Consider the following 17939-nt stretch of genomic DNA (forward strand, 5'->3'; position numbering starts at 1 on the left):
TGTGTTGGCCAATGTGGCGGCCCTCTCCTCCTCTGTGCAGGCTATACACCAGTCGTTCTCCTTGCCGTCTTCCAGCCCAGATGCCACCAGGGCCCCCTGTGGACCTGCCCCGACCAATGCAGCCAGCTCGGTGGGGATCCCATCCCTGCCACAGTTGGGAGTCGGAGGTCCAGCAGGGGTGGACAACACAGCAACTGGACCCCAGCAGATGGAAGATGTGACAGCATCATCAGGCAGGGCACGTGCACGACGGCGTCGGTGGTTTCCATCAGCCTGGATGCCGTCGTGCTGGCAGAGGCAGTGGCGTCGGAGGCAGCAGCGGGCTCGACGTGGGAGGCATCATGGCTCGGGGCCATCAAGATCAGAGGGGCAGGCATCGGCCGGAGGGCAGGGCAACCCTGGGATGGTGGTGTCTTCCGTGTGGGAGCAGTTGGTCCAGCGGATAGGTGCGGAGCGGCAGCGGGCGGAAGAGGAGCGGCTCGCCATGGTCAGGGCGGAGTTCTCCATGCGTCGGGCGTTGAGGCGGGCTGAGTGCCTCGAGGAAGCTCGCAGGGAGTTTGAGCTGAACATGGGGTTATCCCTGCGAGACCTCGGGCCAGGACAGAGTCCCACCTCCAGGACATCGACATGGAGTTCGATGATGCCCTGGCCAGCAACATCAACAAGTGAGCCGCAGGACTTGCCCGCTGCCTTTGTATATAGTTATATAGTTAGTTAGTGTTAGGTTTCCTTTATTTGTTTTTATTATTTTGGACCGCTCGGACAATGGCCACTTTTTTGTATATATTTTTTTCATTAGGTAGTAGTAGGTTTCCTTTATGGTGTTGGGCTCATGGACCCTGGTACATTCCTGTATATAGTTTGTTTTTTGAAGGAACATTTTCTTTTTTTCGTTATTGTGTTCACCATGTGGAAATGGTTTTTCATTCTTTTCCTTCTACTTGATATTGCTTTGGTCAACATTTGTTTTTGTATTCCTTTTTTTTTATTGATTTTTACTTTTGTTCTCCGACATGGACCATTTATTTTGTTATCCACATAGTTGTATGTTTGATTTGTTTACTTATTTTTCATCTTTAATACATTTTTTATTTTTACTTCCACTTGTGTTATTTTGTCTTTGGTTTCATACATGTCATGATATGGGTTTTGACATTCACTTGCAGCCATTGTGTATGTGTGTGTGACGGACATGTGTTCATTTACATACTTGCCATTGGGTTTGTGTCATGTAATTGCATTCACTATGTGGGTGGATGCAATCCTTGCCTGGGTGTTTGTGCTGGGTATGCTGCCCATTACTGCCATGATTGTGTATCGTCAGGACCTGGGGGCAGGGGGACATGGGTGGGGGCCTGGTGGAGGGTGCCCCCACACTGCTGGGGGGTGGGGGTGGTGGGTGACATGGGTGGGGGCCTGGTGGAGGGTGCCCCTGGTGGCTGGGGTTGGGGATGCAAGGGGACATGAGTGGGGGCCTGGTGGAGGCTGCCCCTGGATGCTGGGGGGTGGGGGTGGTGGGTGACATGGGTGGGGGCCTGGTGGAGGGTGCCCCTGGTGGCTGGGGGGTGGGGGTGCAAGGGGACATGAGTGGGGGCCTGGTGGAGGCTGCCCCTGGATGCTGGGGGGTGGGGGTGGTGGGTGACATGGGTGGGGGCCTGGTGGAGGGTGCCCCTGGTGGCTGGGGGGTGGGGGTGGTGGGTGACATGGGTGGGGGCCTGGTGGAGGGTGCCCCTGGTGGCTGGGGGGTGGGGGTGGTGGGAGACATGGGTGGGGGCCTGGTGGAGGTTGCCCCTGCACTGCTGGGGGGTGGGGGTGGTGGGAGACATGGGCGGGGGCCTGGTGGAGGCTGCCCCTGGTTGCTGGGGGGTGGGGTTGCAAGGGGACATGAGTGGGGGCCTGGTGGAGGGTGCCCCTGCACTGCTGGGGGGTGGGGGTGGTGGGTGACATGGGTGGGGGCCTGGTGGAGGCTGCCCCTGGTTGCTGGGGGTGGGGGGGTGGGAGACATGGGTGGGGGCCTGGTGGAGGCTGCCCCTGGTTGCTGGGGGGTGGGGGTGCAAGGGGACATGAGTGGGGGCCTGATGGAGGCTGCCCCTGGATGCTGGGGGGTGGGGGTGGTGGGTGACATGGGTGGGGGCCTGTTGGTGGGTGCCCCTGCACTGCTGGGGGGTGGGGGTGGTGGGTGACATGGGTGGGGGCCTGGTGGAGGGTGCCCCTGGTGGCTGGGGGGTGGGGGTGGTGGGTGACATGGGTGGGGGCCTGGTGGAGGGTGCCCCTGGTGGCTGGGGGGTGGGGGTGGTGGGTGACATGGGTGGGGGCCTGCTGGCAGGTGCCCCACAGTGCTGGGGGGTGGGGGTGGTGGGTGACATGGGTGGGGGCCTGCTGGCAGGTGCCCCACAGTGCTGGGGGGTGGGGGTGGTGGGTGACATGGGTGGGGGCCTGTTGGAGGGTGCCCCTGGTGGCTGGGGGGTGGGGGTGGTTGGAGACATGGGTGGGGGCCTGGTGGTGGGTGCCCCTGCACTGCTGGGGGGTGGGGGTGGTGGGAGACATGGGTGGGGGCCTGGTGGAGGCTGCCCCTGGTTGCTGGGGGGTGGGGGTGCAAGGGGACATGAGTGGGGGCCTGGTGGAGGGTGCCCCTGCACTGCTGGGGGGTGGGGTGGTGGGTGACATGGGTGGGGGCCTGGTGGAGGCTGCCCCTGGTTGCTGGGGGTGGGGGGGTGGTCGACATGGGTGGGGGCCTGGTGGAGGCTGCCCCTGGTTGCTGGGGGGTGGGGGTGCAAGGGGACATGAGTGGGGGCCTGGTGGAGGCTGCCCCTGGATGCTGGGGGGTGGGGGTGGTGGGTGACATGGGTGGGGGCCTGTTGGTGGGTGCCCCTGCACTGCTGGGGGGTGGGGGTGGTGGGTGACATGGGTGGGGGCCTGGTGGAGGGTTCCCCTGGTGGCTGAGGGGGGGGGGGTGGTGGGTGACATGGGTGGGGGCCTGGTGGAGGGTGCCCCTGGTGGCTGGGGGGTGGGGGTGGTGGGTGACATGGGTGGGGGCCTGCTGGCAGGTGCCCCACAGTGCTGGGGGGTGGGGGTGGTGGGTGACATGGGTGGGGGCCTGCTGGCAGGTGCCCCACAGTGCTGGGGGGTGGGGGTGGTGGGTGACATGGGTGGGGGCCTGTTGGAGGGTGCCCCTGGTGGCTGGGGGGTGGGGGTGGTGGGAGACATGGGTGGGGGCGTGGTGGTGGGTGCCCCTGCACTGCTGGGGGGTGAGGGTGGTGGGTGACATGGGTGGGGGCCTGGTGGAGGCTGCCCCTGGTTGCTGGGGGGTGGGGGTGCAAGGGGACATGAGTGGGGGCCTGGTGGAGGCTGCCCCTGGATGCTGGGGGGTGGGGGTGGTGGGTGACATGGGTGGGGGCCTGGTGGAGGGTGCCCCTGGTGGCTGGGGGGTGGGGGTGGTGGGTGACATGGGTGGGGGCCTGCTGGCAGGTGCCCCACAGTGCTGGGGGGTGGGGGTGGTGGGTGACATGGGTGGGGGCCTGCTGGCAGGTGCCCCACAGTGCTGGGGGGTGGGGGTAGTGGGTGACATGGGTGGGGGCCTGGTGGAGGTTGCCCCTGGTGGCTGGGGGGTGGGGGTGGTGGGTGACATGGGTGGGGGCCTGCTGGCAGGTGCCCCACAGTGCTGGGGGGTGCGGGTGGTGGGTGACATGGGTGGGGGCCTGCTGGCAGGTGCCCCACAGTGCTGGGGGGTGGGGGTGGTGGGAGACATGGGTTGGACATGGGTGGGGGCCTGGTGGAGGCTGCCCCTGCACTGCTGGGGGGTGGGGGTGGTGGGAGACATGGGTGGGGGCCTGGTGGAGGCTGCCCCTGGTTGCTGGGGGGTGGGGGTGCAAGGGGACATGAGTGGGGGCCTGGTGGAGGGTGCCCCTGCACTGCTGGGGGGTGGGGGTGGTGGGTGACATGGGTGGGGGCCTGCTGGCAGGTGCCCCACAGTGCTGGGGGGTGGGGGTGGTGGGAGACATGGGTTGGACATGGGTGGGGGCCTGGTGGAGGCTGCCCCTGGACTGCTGGGGGGTGGGGTGGTGGGAGACATGGGTGGGGGCCTGGTGGAGGCTGCCCCTGGTTGCTGGGGGTGGGGGTGCAAGGGGACATGAGTGGGGGCCTGGTGGAGGGTGCCCCTGCACTGCTGGGGGGTGGGGGTGGTGGGTGACATGGGTGGGGGCCTGCTGGCAGGTGCCCCACAGTGCTGGGGGGTGAGGGTGGTGGGTGACATGGGTGGGGGCCTGGTGGAGGCTGCCCCTGGTGGCTGGGGGGTGGGGGTGATAGGGGACATGAGTGGGGGCCTGGTGGAGGCTGCCCCTGGGGGGTGGGGGTGGTGGGAGACATGAGCAGGTGTGCAGGGTAGTCCCCTGTGGTGTGTGCTGCCTGCAGGGGCCGTGGAGGGTGTACAGGTAATGCCTGGGAGCACACAGCCAAATCGCGTGTGGGACTTCCCGCGCACCCCTGCAATCCACGTACACGCCCAAATCGCGTGTGGAACTTCCCGCGCACCCCTGAAATCCACGTACCCTGCCTAATCGCGGGTGGAACTTCCCGCGCACCCCTGAAATCCACGTACTGTGACTAATCGCGTGTGGTACTTCCCGCGCACCCCTGAAATCCACGTACCCTGCCTAATCGCGTGTGGAACTTCCCGCGCACCCCTGAAATCCACGTACCCTGCCTAATCGCGTGTGGAACTTACCGCGCAACCCTGAAATCCACGTACCCTGCCTAATCGCGTGTGGAACTTCCCGCGCACCCCTGAAATCCACGTACCCGGCCATGTCGCGTGTGGAACTTCCCGCGCACCCCTGAAATCCACGTACCCTGCCTAATCGCGTGTGGAACTTCCCGCGCACCCCTGAAATCCACGTACCCGGCCATGTCGCGTGTGGAACTTCCCGCGCACCCCTGAAATCCACGTACCCGGCCATGTCGCGTGTGGAACTTCCCGCGCACCCCTGAAATCCACGTACCCGGCCATGTCGCGTGTGGAACTTCCCGCGCACCCCTGAAATCCACTTACCCGGCCATGTCGCGTGTGGAACTTCCCGCGCACCCCTGAAATCCACGTACCCTGACTAATTGCGTGTGGAACTTCCCGCGCACCCCTGAAATACACGTACCCTGCCTAATCGCGTGTGGAACTTCCCGCGCACCCCTGAAATCCACGTACCCGGCCATGTCGCGTGTGGAACTTCCCGCGCACCCCTGAAATCCACTTACCCGGCCATGTCGCGTGTGGAACTTCCCGCGCACCCCTGAAATCCACGTACCCGGCCATGTCGCGTGTGGAACTTCCCGCGCACCCCTGAAATCCACGTACCCTGCCTAATCGCGTGTGAGAGTTCCCGCGCACCCCGGTATACACGCACATGTTTTTTTTTCTGTCAGCGCCTGTCTGTGTTTGTGTGTACCCCTTTGCACGTCATTTGTCCTGGAGGGCCACAGTATTGGCCATTCATCATGCCTGTATATGGGTGCTATTTGTTGGCGCACCTTTTGGCGCACATTTCTTCCAGGCGCAGAGACGCTACCGCCTGCTTTCTTGTATCGGTCGTGTTTGTGCCTGTGCGCTGGTTTGAGCGTGCGCTTTTTTGCCCTATTCTATTCCATGAATACGTTTTGGAGGCGAGCGTGTGGGCGTTCCGCGCACTTGTACCCTGTGCTTCCCCCGTGACGCCCACTTTTTGGCAAGTTGTTCCCCATTCCGAGTGTTACGCCCCGTGTTACGCCTACTTTTGTTGCGTGCGCCGCGCTATGTGCGATTTTCGCTGTGGCCTGTGCGAATTTCGCTGTAACCTGGCGCACGCCGTTAGATGGCCTGTGCGCCAACGTGCGCCGCGCACTTTCTTATCGCACATCCGATGGTCTTCTCGCGCACGGCCTTCCATGAATCGATGTGCGCTGCTTTTCGTGCGATTTTCGCACTTGCACTGCGATTTTCGCTATTCCACTGCGATTCGCACGTTTTTGGCCACTTGCGCCGCGCTAATTATTCCATGAATCGGCCTCCATGTGTTTTGCCTATATCTACTAATTTTTATTAAAACCAGTAATCAGGAATCAGCCACTCTATTTTTTATTCTTCAACCTCAAAACAGCCTTCAACACTGTTCTGTGCCATTTGTTGTGAAAGACATTATGTGATCTAGATGTCCCAGCTGAACTTCAATTACCCAGTCACCTTTTATACTCTAGCAAAGAAGCCTATGTAAAATGCGTGCTTAAGTAAGAACACACTGAGAGTTTCATAGTTTCCAAGGGGGATAGGCAGGAGTGTGTCTTGGCCCACGTGCTAATTAATCTTGAAGCAGATGCCCCTTTCTTAGCTGGATGCAATATCAGTATTCTTTTATTTGTGGACAATACTATTATGGTATCTAAAAATCCATTGGTTCTCCAAAAACAGCTAAAAACGTGTCTAGCCAAGGGCCTTGAAATGAACACGCATAAGACTAAGGGCCTCATTACACGGATGGCGGTGAACCATGGCACTATTAGCGCCATGGTTCATGCCAGTAAAATACCGGCACCGCCTTGGTGGAAAAGGGAATTACATCCCCATTCCAAGGTTGGCGGGACTGTAATTCCCCCTTCCACCATTGCCCTTCCCCATTCCCATTTTTGCCCCATAGGGCCCTATGGGAATGGGGAAGGCGCTAATTATGGTACCGCAAATTGCGGTACCGTAATTAGCTCCACTGGTCCCTTTGCGGGTTGGTTTTTAACACCTGCAAAAAGCAGGCGTTAAATTCCCCAACCCGCAAAGGGACCTCGTAGTAAAGCGGTAAGGATTTACCGGTACCGGTAAAATACCGGTACCGGTAAACCCTTACCGCATACCGTGTAATGAGGCCCTAAGTGTATGGCCTGTAAATCAAGATCAACCATCAAAATGACACATTAGATCAGGTGCAATTCTATCATTACCTGGGGGCATGTCTTGCTAACACTGAATGGTCCAGACAGAATGAGAATTTCTTGTTTGCCTTGGCTAAGCAAGGAGGTGTAGTGGGCTCTTTCTCTTGGTGCTTTGGAGGTAACATGCACTGGCACCCTCTCTGGAGGTTTATAGAGATAAGACATGTATCACTGCCCCATATGGTACATAAATCTGGGGCTATGGAGATGTTACCACTATTTATTTCGCTGAAAACAAGGTAAGTACAACCCATCCAGGTCTACTCCAGAGCACCCCAACTGCACCAACCAAAATAGAATTGAACATGCTAGTCATTTATCTTGTTGCAAAACGTCCCTTACTATTGTTTATTGGGGACAGAGTGGTGCACAAAAGTAGGTCTGCCTCCTGGTTCTCACATATTAAAACTACCCTGAATAAAATCAATCTAAGGTAGTGTGGGATGGACCAGATTCAGTTACTAAAGTAGCCACAGATGCTACTAAATAAGCTTATATTTCCTGGACATCTTATGAAACCTAATCTTGAGAGCCACTAGCCAAAGATTGACTGACAGTTTATCTAAGACAACATAGCCTTCGAAAGCCATCTCCAAAATGTTACATTCTTGCCTGGAAAACTTGTATTTATTAGTTTGAGAATGGTAATTTTCCTCATTAATGAATACATTTCTAAATAGCAACACCTAGAGTCTTCGAGTGTTCAACTTGCTCAGACGAAACTGAGAACTAAATATCTGTCTCTTTTTTTTCTTCTTGTTATAGCAGACCTAAGGTATTGTTTCTCATTACATTGTTTGGACATTGTTTAGCAGTCCTCTAGACACAATGCTGCTCTGTAAATCTATTAAATGTGATCCTACTGTAAGGTATGTTATTATTTTGAATCAAGCACTTGGAACTTGAGGAGTATAAAACGATAGTTATGTCTAAAAGACTAATTTATGTCAATGGCTTAATAAGTTGATCTTTTGTGATAATGATGTGTTTCATTGTGTTTGTTGTAATTATGTACATATTATTTTATGGATATTGATGTTTCTAGAAAGGAAAGCTTTGACTGTCAGGCTTCCATTCGCGAGCTGCAGCTATGTCCAGTTAGTGAATCCAGCCAGTAAAGACAAAAGGAAAGGCACCAAGAACAAGAAAGCATGGAAGAGTATGTTTTATACCCAATGGCAAGTCAAAAACATTGATAATCCTATCTGGAAACAGGTTAGGACACAGACTGAGACAAAGATTATGGGAGACCAATCATGACCAACAAAAACACTAAAGTCTGGTTGCCGAATTTGAAAATCCACAACAACCAGATGGAAGAGGACACAGAGGTAAGTACACAAGTTCCTGATGGCATTGCCTGCAGATCTAAGACACAGCAAGCCACAGTGGCACAAGGACGAATACGGGAGAGGATGATGTTTAATGGGAATACAGAACAGTAAGACAAAACCCCAAACATGAAAATGAATCATGGACTATAGCACCAACCGAGAGAATAATGAGAACAGAGGACAGAAAAAGGATCACAATATACAGGCATAGGTCAGAAAAAGAATGGGCATTACATTATCAAGAGGTGATCAGTAAGCAATCTGGTATACAGTCATGTGGCTAAAACATTTACAGCAGCAACGATAAAGAGGACCAATCAGCAAGCAATCTGGAATACAGAACTAAAGGTAACAAGAGGCAAACAGCAGCCAACCCAGTATTCAGGCAAATGCGCAGACAACTAATACGCAGTAAACAATCCCAAGAGAAGACATGGTAAATACCAGGGAAAAGAGCCAGGGCCAAGTGACAGGGAACTCCAGAGATACAGAACAAGAAACAAGACTCAACGTTAGAGTTCTAAGACTCGTTGAGTAATTGCTACTAAAATGTCTTCTTGAGAGATATAAGATAACAGCTCTGTGATCACAGAGCAGCCCAGGCATCAACACAAACACCGGACATTGTATGGTGTAAGAAACCTCAATAACTCCTGATGAACGATCTATCATGTTAGTATCAGTAACACAGCACTGGTACATCTTGTTGACCAATAAGTATCGTGTAGATGTGTGGTAATAGATAGGTGCTAGATGAATAAAATGAAGGAAGGTGTGAGTAGCACAGAGCCGTGGGCAGCATAGAATCTGCCACATGCCCACATACCATCAAAGTACAAATGGATCAAAATGTATAATCTACCGAAACACATTTCTCTGTTAGTAATATAGTAATATAGTAATATAGTATACCAGGTTATGCTACAGGGTTGCGTGTTTGCCCACAAACTGCCATCACACCAGACAAAAGGAGCCAAAGCAACTACATTATAATCTCAGATTTAAGAGTCTAATAAAATCATTAGCAGAACATGTTAACATAAAATTGGAATTTTGGGAAGGTCAGACTGTACTAACCCTGCATTTCGTGAAAGGACCTATAAAATTAGCAATATCTAATAGCATGAAGATGATGCCCAAATAGTCAAGTGACATTAAATTATGGATGACAATTTTTGGCCCAAGGGTGTAGGGAGCTAAACTAAATGGTGTACAATATATTAATCAAAAATAAGCTTGAGAAAGATGACTGAACTTTCCAACTTCAAAAACGCATATATTTTCCAGTTTCTCAAAAAGAATATGCACCATATTTTGTCATGTGGACTTATCTAGGCTCTCACAACAACAAAGTAACATGATCTCTTGGAATGAGGTGGGCTCCTTTCGAAATTGGAGGATGCATTTTATCAAAGTATGTTTTTTATGTTTTAACTATCCCAGAGACACCCAGATGATTACTCCAATAAAACGCATATAATTCAAGCATGACACAGAAATGTATGAATACCAAATTCTGTTAAATCTGTAAACCACATGTAGGAATAAGGCCAACTTGCAACTCGAATGTGTTATTTGACAGGAGCACTTGCAATCTGAGTACGTGTGGTAACACCAGGCATGGGTATGAATCTGGAAGATGTGAGAACACATCTAGACGTCTACCATTAGGATTATTGGAGACAAATGTGAGCCATACATCCCAGGGATAGACATACTGTATGAAATATTATTTAGATAGTGAGTTTCAAGCTGAAAACCACTAATTGAAGATCAAAGTCTCTAACTGTGCTGGGAGATCTTTTTGTGCTGTCAAATTCTAAATTTCCATTGGAAATCCGCCCCATTTCTATTCCTGAACTGAAAGTTGTAGAAAATTCACATTGGGGAGCGACACATTTCTGTGCATCCGTGCCTCTGAGTGCGATTACAATGCTAGGAAAATGCTTCAGTTTGCACATTGGTTTGTAACCATGACAATATTGATATTGATAAATGATGTATGAAAGGTGCACTTACACCTTAACCAAAACTTTGATTTTTGTGAGATCATTTTCTTAAGTGTGAATACGTTCATAGACAGTAGAAGTATAGAAAAAAAGCAGGACTTTCATTTTCTATGCAAATAGCACATCTCATAAATCATTCACAGGTTTGGCTTCAAAATATTTCAGACTGATATTGATTTATGGTTTGTTGATCAACAAATTTGACAGAGTCGATATTCACAACCCTGGTGGCTAACCTCACAGCAACGGAGAACAACTCATTCATTGTCACTGTCGGTCATTACTGCACTTGCCCATTTATTTTCCTTCAGAAATCCTGTTAATGTTGAATTGTGTTTTTCTATGGCTTCACTCCGTAGAGAGCATGTCAGCATTCATACATTATCAAAGCAGGGGATGGGAGGGGAAGACGAGAACACAATGTGTAACTCACAGTTCTTGAGGTTGGAGGTGCTGATGGACTTGTAAGCGAAACCATCTCTTGGATTGCGAGTCGGAGCTTCAAGCGATGAAGGGGATTGCTGATTCCAATTTCCCGTTGGATCTCTGTGTCTGACAGCGCAGACATGATAGCGCCACTCTTGACGTTGGCACGGCAGGCAGCCACATACCATGCAGGCATTCCCAGCCACAGCTATTTGGTGTGGGAATAAGAAAACACGATTTCACAGAAAGGTCTAAGAAATGATGCACTCATTTAAAAAAAAAAAAATCAGAAAGTAACTAAATGTTTTTAAAAAGCATATACAAAGTCCCGAAACAGCTGATATTAGACAAGTGATCTTGGTCCCCAAAAATGTATCTATGTGTAAAGTTGTTTTTATTATGTTGAAACAAAAATACTTCAATAAATGCAGATATAAATAACACTTTATTTTAATTTTGCTATGGCATTACTTGCTAGTTGGCCCTTTCCAAGATTATGTGGATAGCTATATTATGTTATCCCCAAAATGTTCAGCATTAAAAGCTCCTGAGAATCATCTGATAGTGTGATTATCAGGTTACAGCATCCGCTCGTCATGTCAAGTTTAGGTGGAAGTTTGAGCAATATTCTTTTGTGGCAGAATACATAATAACAGTGCTCTTTTTCGAGATCTAAATTCGCATAAGATTCTAAAATTAATTAGTTATTGCTTTCCATCTTACACCAAAATCCTAGCCTCTTCACCAACTTTACACATATCGGAGTGACCCTTCATCCCACAAATATCTATATGGACCATGTGATCCATTGCATATTAGATATGTCCGTCACCCTCCGTCTCCATCATTCTCCCCATACTCATTTCTACTCACTCATCATGTTCTTTGCTCAAAACCTTCTATCATGGTTTCCAGATATAGGAATGACGGCTCATTGCACAGGGACATGCATGGACAAATCCTCTATATAGAATGGTGAATAGCGCAGTAAAAAGTAGAGGAATGGTAAAAAGGAAAAAAGAAAGGTAGAGGAACACCGCTCGCGACCGTCCACGCTCACTTCTATCACTGACTAAGTTCCTCGACAATTATGGTGCACACATGCAAAGAGTGCTCATGTTTATATTAAATGTGTACCCTGTACATATAACTCTGTATCTAGCCAAACCCCTTCTGTGTATTTCACAAGATCTCATTCCAAAGGAAGCAGAAGAGGGAATAAAACCTGCTATCTAAATCCTTATTCCGGCAAGGGTTCTTTGTGCCCAACTGTAGACCTTGCAACACTCCTATTTTACTTATGTATGAACCTGGGAAAGGAACATGTCGATTGTGCAAGCCCTAGGATTAACCAGCATTATATTAGGTAGTAGCCAGCAGGGTTATTAAGAAAATTGACTACGATTGTTTGGGAAGCGGTCATTGAGAACACATTTGCCCTTGAAGAAAAGAATAAGAGATTAGCTTTAGTTGACCATGATAACTTTCTTGAGAGCCCATGGACTCCTAACCTATCTACACGTCTCAAAACTGTCGCTAGCATTTTAGGTTGTATCGCTGAGAAATTATCAGGCAGTTATGGACGCATCTAGGTGTGACCGCCAGTGATTTGAAACCAATGTTCACTGTCCTGTTTTGTGAATAGTGTGTGAACCCCAGACAGAGATACATGCTTTTACTTTTGTTGCTTATTCCAGGTAAATCTGCATTCAATTGTTTTCTACTTCTTTCAAAACAAGAGCCAGGTTACTTATGTGGCAACTAATTTAGCAGAAATCCTGTTTCACCATCTTAGAAACCACACATTACCCAATCAGTGACACCGTGGACCTGTTACCTACCCTTTGCCCGTTTGCATAGTGTTGATGGTTTGTGTTCTACTGTATAATGTCTGTATTACATGCACTTTGAAGCAGTACACAAGAAAGCTCATGCCTTTACATATCTCCCAATTAAATAAATATATAGAAACGATTTGTGAATTGTTGCAGAGATGCTGTAGCAGAAAATACTAATTCTAGGGCTTTTTATGACCAATCAGAGCCTTCCCTTCTTTTGAGCAGCTGTCACAACTAATTACAAGTGATATTCTGCATAGTATAGCTACAAGTCCCTGGAGGATAGCTCAGCTGCAACGTGTGCGTCTTCCAAGCAAGACGACACGAAGCAACACAGGTTCGATCCCCGGGTCCGCGCTTGGAAACCTTTCGGTGTTTAAGCGCGTTATAAATACATAACAAAGACAAAAAATAAAAAAAAAAACAATTACGCAACTAAGAAGAAAAAAAAAACACAATTCCTGTAACAGCGCCTCGATGCCCACGGGTTGTATGAGCACTTTATAAATGTTAAAATAAATAAAGTAGAGGTAGAATATATCATGGATAGAGATCAAGAAGGGGGATATTAAAGCAAGGCAGATTTTTCTTTTCTCTAAGGCATGGTATTTTACCACTGGCTATTAAATACTGGCAGTTTCATTCAGACAAGTAATTTCCACAATGAGGTCCTAAAGTGCTCACTCCAATGCAAGGTGGGGCCAATACTTATCCCCAGAAACATATACTGTAAAATGGGGGAAAACAATAATCTTGCTCTATATTTGTGGGGGCACTGAATGAAAAGGTTTCCCGAAGAAACCCTAAGTGTTGTTTCATCCAGCAGCGGAAACTTAGTAGAAATACTTTATTTACCCAAACATTTTAAACCAATTTTATGAAAAATATATTGTAGAAAAAACAGGTTGTGAGGGATTACACAAAGCATTACTTCCTGGGTTATGAGAGTGGTGTAACTGGTTAGTAGGCCTATTTCCACCCATTTGAGCCCCAGGCATAAAGGATATACTGGGTTGCAGGAGGCAGTTATAGTGCACCTTTTCCCTTACAAAAGGAGTCTTTTTGCCCCTCCCCAGGATTGCCGCACAAAGGCCAGAAATCCAGGATTCAAGCCAATACACCATAAACATGCTTTAACAAAACTCACGTTAATTCCAGCGAAAAAGTTATTATCTGTATTCTTCTACCTGCCTCAGGCAGGTCTATATTTTGTGGCAACATGGTGAACACATCGGTCTCAGACTTTGGGTCTTTTCAAAGAAAACTCTTTATTAAACAAGTGTAACAAAAAAAAAGGCTTAATGATAAAGTAAAGTGACTTAAAAAAAGTGACTTCAAAGTTCATCCGCGTGTCAATAACACAAACCTAAGGTGCACTTCACCTATGAAGTAACAAGATGCCCAAAGTGCTAAAAACCATAAAGTAAGTGTATCTGTCCAACTAATCCTCAAACTTAAAAGAACGTTTTCCTGAATCAAAAGTTCCTAAAAGGTGAGTTGTCAGATAACCAAATCAAATGGTGCAATGAACACAATAAACTTAATGTTCTTTCCGTAGGTGAAAGTGTAAACTATCTAAATCCTCTCCTAAATTAGGAATATCCAACAATTCAAAGCAATCTTTTCTTAGGGTTTCATCGGGTAGATAACCAACAGGGCTTCTTATGCAAAGAGCTGAAACTGAGACTGGTATTTGCCTCCCAGGTGCAGAGCCTCTTAGGCGAGGGATCAGCTGGGTCTTGCACTTTGGTTCTTATTTCTGTCTTCTGGGTGATTTGTCCCTCTCTCTCTCTCTTGTTTGTTTGGTATGTTTGGTATGTTGCCCCAACCTCCTGCTGGGTTCCTGGGTTTTACTCTTTCTATTTCTTTCCTGACCTTTAGCTTCTTCATCCTCTTCTGCTTCCAGGGTTTTTTTGTCCCTAAACTCCTGCTGAGGACCATTCTTCTTTCTATATTTAACCATACCGTTGCTTTCCTTCAGTGGTTCTTGTCAGTTTCTCTGGCTTCTGACTCTTAGCCCCTCTAAGGGGTATTCTCACTTCTTACTTGGTGGCACTTTTCTCTGGGATTAGCTTCTTTGCCCTCTTCTACTTCCAGGTTTTTTTGTGCCTAAACTCCTGCTGAGGTCCATTCTTCTTTCTACATTTAACCATAACAGTGCTTTCCTTCAGGGGTTCTTGTCAGTTTCACTGGCTTCTGTTTCTTAGCCCCTCTAAGGGGTGTTCTCACTTCTTACTTGGTGGCATTTTTCTCTCGGATTATCTCTTTCTTTTTGTTTTCCCCCACACCTCTTCAAGGGACTTGGCGTTGTTCCTCTTGCCTCTAGGATGCTATCTTCTTATATCCTTTCTCTCTCTCTCTCTCTCTCTCTCTCTCTCTCTCTATCTCACTTTCTCTTTCTCCTTGCCCCTCACATCTTTAGGAAACTGATATGTTTGCCCCTCTCCTCTTCAGGTGATCTTTGCTTTTGCCCCGGTCTCTCTATCAGGGTCTTAGCAAGCTTTTCCCCTAGCCTATTTCTATGCTTCTGAGGAAGGTCAGCACTTCCACCTTTTTGGCTTAGGTGGTGCTGCAAGGGTACTTTCCTTCTTCCCCATGGGTGAATCAGTTTCCTCCAGCCTCTTCAGGCAGATTCCAGGCAGGCAGTGCTTCAGGGTAGTCCAGGCTCCTTCACCCAGCAGAAGCCTTTTACTTCAGCTCCTCTTCATGCACCAGAGCCTGGAGAGAAGTACAGAGAACATGTCCCTAATGAAGACCAGTTCAGCGTGAACTGGCTCTGCTTTTATAGCCAAGCTCCTCCTCATCCTGTTGGCCACTGATTAGTGGAAAGCCCGCTTACAGGATTGGGTGGCAGGGCATTTCCAATCTGTTGCCCCTGTGTTAGGCGAGCTCTCTTGATTGACCAGTTTAAAGTTGTTGTTTTAATTACAGTTTCACTTTATTCATGTTCTTTTATTTATTCTTCATTTATCCTTGGACTCTTCAAAATATTATTTGTCTTGTTCATGGATTCTTATTTTATTAATTTAGGTACACCCTTACATTCCCCTAAGGTCCTCCATTGGGATTCGAACCTGGTCCTTAAGCAGGTTCTATCGTGTTCCAAATATCCTGGACTTGTGCTGGCACTGCCAAAGGAAAAGGCCATGCCTTTGCTCTGTGATCCTGCAGCACCTCCCTGCCAGCGTTTCTCCAATTCCCTCCTGCAGCCTGAGGACGTTGCGTTCTCAGCTGCTGGAGCTCCTGTCTGGGCATGCCATGGGGTGGATGCCCCACTGTCTCTCCATGTGGTGTGAGCCAGGTCATTGCTGAAACCGTCTTCCTAGGCACCCACACTAGTTGACGGTGCCATCACTGCCGCCAGGTAGCTATGGATATATCTACTGTGGAAGTCACTGCACTGCAACTCTTCACAATTTGCAAATTGCATTCCACTTTGGGAATTGGCAGAGGGTGGGCCGTATTTGCATATGGCAAGCAGCGCTGAATTGTAATCTTTTCATCAAGATTTTTTGAACACAGTTATTTCCATATATTTCTTGAATCACCTTTGCATTGATATTAAAATATTTAATATTTAAGAATTTGTGTATGGTATTTCTAATATCCCCACTAACTTAAGCCTAGAGCTCTGCTAAACTACTAGATGGTGAGCAAATTTGACCTTTGTTCATCGCTATCGGTGGGTTGCCAAGTTCATATGCTGTGGAAGCTCCAGTGAATTATATTTGAAGTTCAATCCCTTTTCTAAATCTATCAATTAAGTGACTTCTTCACAACCTATTTGTCCATGCATATGTACCCACATTATTTATCATGCATACTGCTTTAGCAATCTACACAAATAGAACACACAATTAGTGTATTCTCTTTCTTCACTTTCTTAATTTTATTGGCATGTCATTTAAACCTATGTTTGCTTACACATGAAATAAGTAGTGTTTTTGGAGTACAGGAGAAACACATCTTGTAGAAATGAACAGGACACACAGTTTCCCTGTAATTCTTCCAACATCTGCACATTTCCTACCTCAAGCCATGAAACAACAGTAGGCCCATCCCACTGAGCAAAGGGTAGTCCTTTTCTTCGAGCTTCTTCCAAAAGTTCATGCCTAAAATGCACCAAGACGTGTAATTTAGCATCTCAAATACAGGGTGTCACACAAGGAATAACGCATGCAGCAAATTCATGTTAAGTCATTGTGGCAATCTGTGCTTTCGGATACAATGATAAAGGACCTATTCCCCCAAAGGTTTCTCCCACTTGCATGTGCTTGAAACACGCCCACCTGGAAGAAACAGCAGCATTTTAATTGGGTGTGCAGATTTAGAAACGTTAAACTGCCCACATAAAAAAAGCTTTTCACAGCCAGATTCATTGTAATTCAGTAGTAAGACAGAGTTACTCACATAACGTTTTCGAGAATCGAATAACCCTCTCCAGGTTTAAGTCATGAGTAAGTCAGAAAAACCTTTGCCCCACCTTAGTTGTCATGAATCCTACATCAGTTGGGAGGGGACTGAGCCTGCAAGTGGGGCCTATTCCCGGGTTTGTTACACGGTTGCACGAAGGCTATTCTTCTTTTCTATCGATGATGATACAGTCCCTGAACCAGCTCCCCATCAACTGTGCTTTGTGAAAGATATGGAAATGCAGTGAGTTCAGTATTCAGTCCGCTGTGCTCTATCTATATCCTGCATGCCTCAGATGTCAATCATGTTGGAGTCTATTTTAATCTCTAATCCTCTCCAACTAAGAATTGGATGAGGCATTCACTAATGTACTGGGCAATTCGGGACAAAAACATACATCCTCAGTACTAAGGAACGTATGAAACTGAGGGGTTGCCTAATGGTAACTTCAATTACTTTCAGCAGTACAAATCAGCAAGAACAGCTGTAGCAGGTGTTACATAAAATGCACAATATTACTCGAAAAATAAAGATAGCAGTTCTTATTTAATTGGGATGAAATGGAATGAAACTCAGGACAGTATTACCGGGAATGTATTTAAAGAAATGAATGTATTGCAAGTTAGGTTATTAATAATTAATGTTTTCCTAAATTCTTTGTTAATTGGGTGTAGATAGAGGGCCCTGAAAGCTGGAAACATAATAAAACATACCATTATGGTTACGATTCACTAAGCTTGGTCAACTCATGTGTATTTGTGATTGCAGATTGCACCCAAGGAAATTGTGCCCTATTCACAAAAGCTAAAATTAGGCAAATTGAGACACGCCATGAAGAAAATGTCAGGAACTATATGAAAATACCTACATTAACACACACTTTTCTGCTCCTTCCTGAGGGTATGTCAATCGCCAAGCAATACAAATGAGGGGCACACCTCAAAGCGCAGATGGGGCATTTTGAGTCGCAAAGA

The 17939-nt window shown here is 48.2% G+C and overlaps 1 protein-coding gene across 3 annotated transcripts in view; it reads right to left on the reverse strand.

Moving 5' to 3' along the window:
- Positions 1-17939, reverse strand: part of PPFIA2 (PTPRF interacting protein alpha 2) — a 2558488-nt gene that overhangs the window by 272402 nt on the left and 2268147 nt on the right. For all 3 annotated transcript variants that reach the window (XM_069629312.1, XM_069629311.1, XM_069629313.1), the window contains 2 exons: positions 16583-16664; positions 10722-10922 (listed from right to left, as the gene is read on the reverse strand). In XM_069629312.1, the coding sequence (XP_069485413.1) occupies positions 10722-10922; positions 16583-16664 (283 nt within the window). The remainder of the gene's footprint in view (positions 1-10721; positions 10923-16582; positions 16665-17939) is intronic.

Source organism: Ambystoma mexicanum, chromosome 12, assembly GCF_040938575.1.
Source record: "Ambystoma mexicanum isolate Mex_15411 chromosome 12, UKY_AmexF1_1, whole genome shotgun sequence".
In the NCBI taxonomy this organism is placed as follows: Eukaryota; Metazoa; Chordata; class Amphibia; order Caudata; family Ambystomatidae; genus Ambystoma; species Ambystoma mexicanum.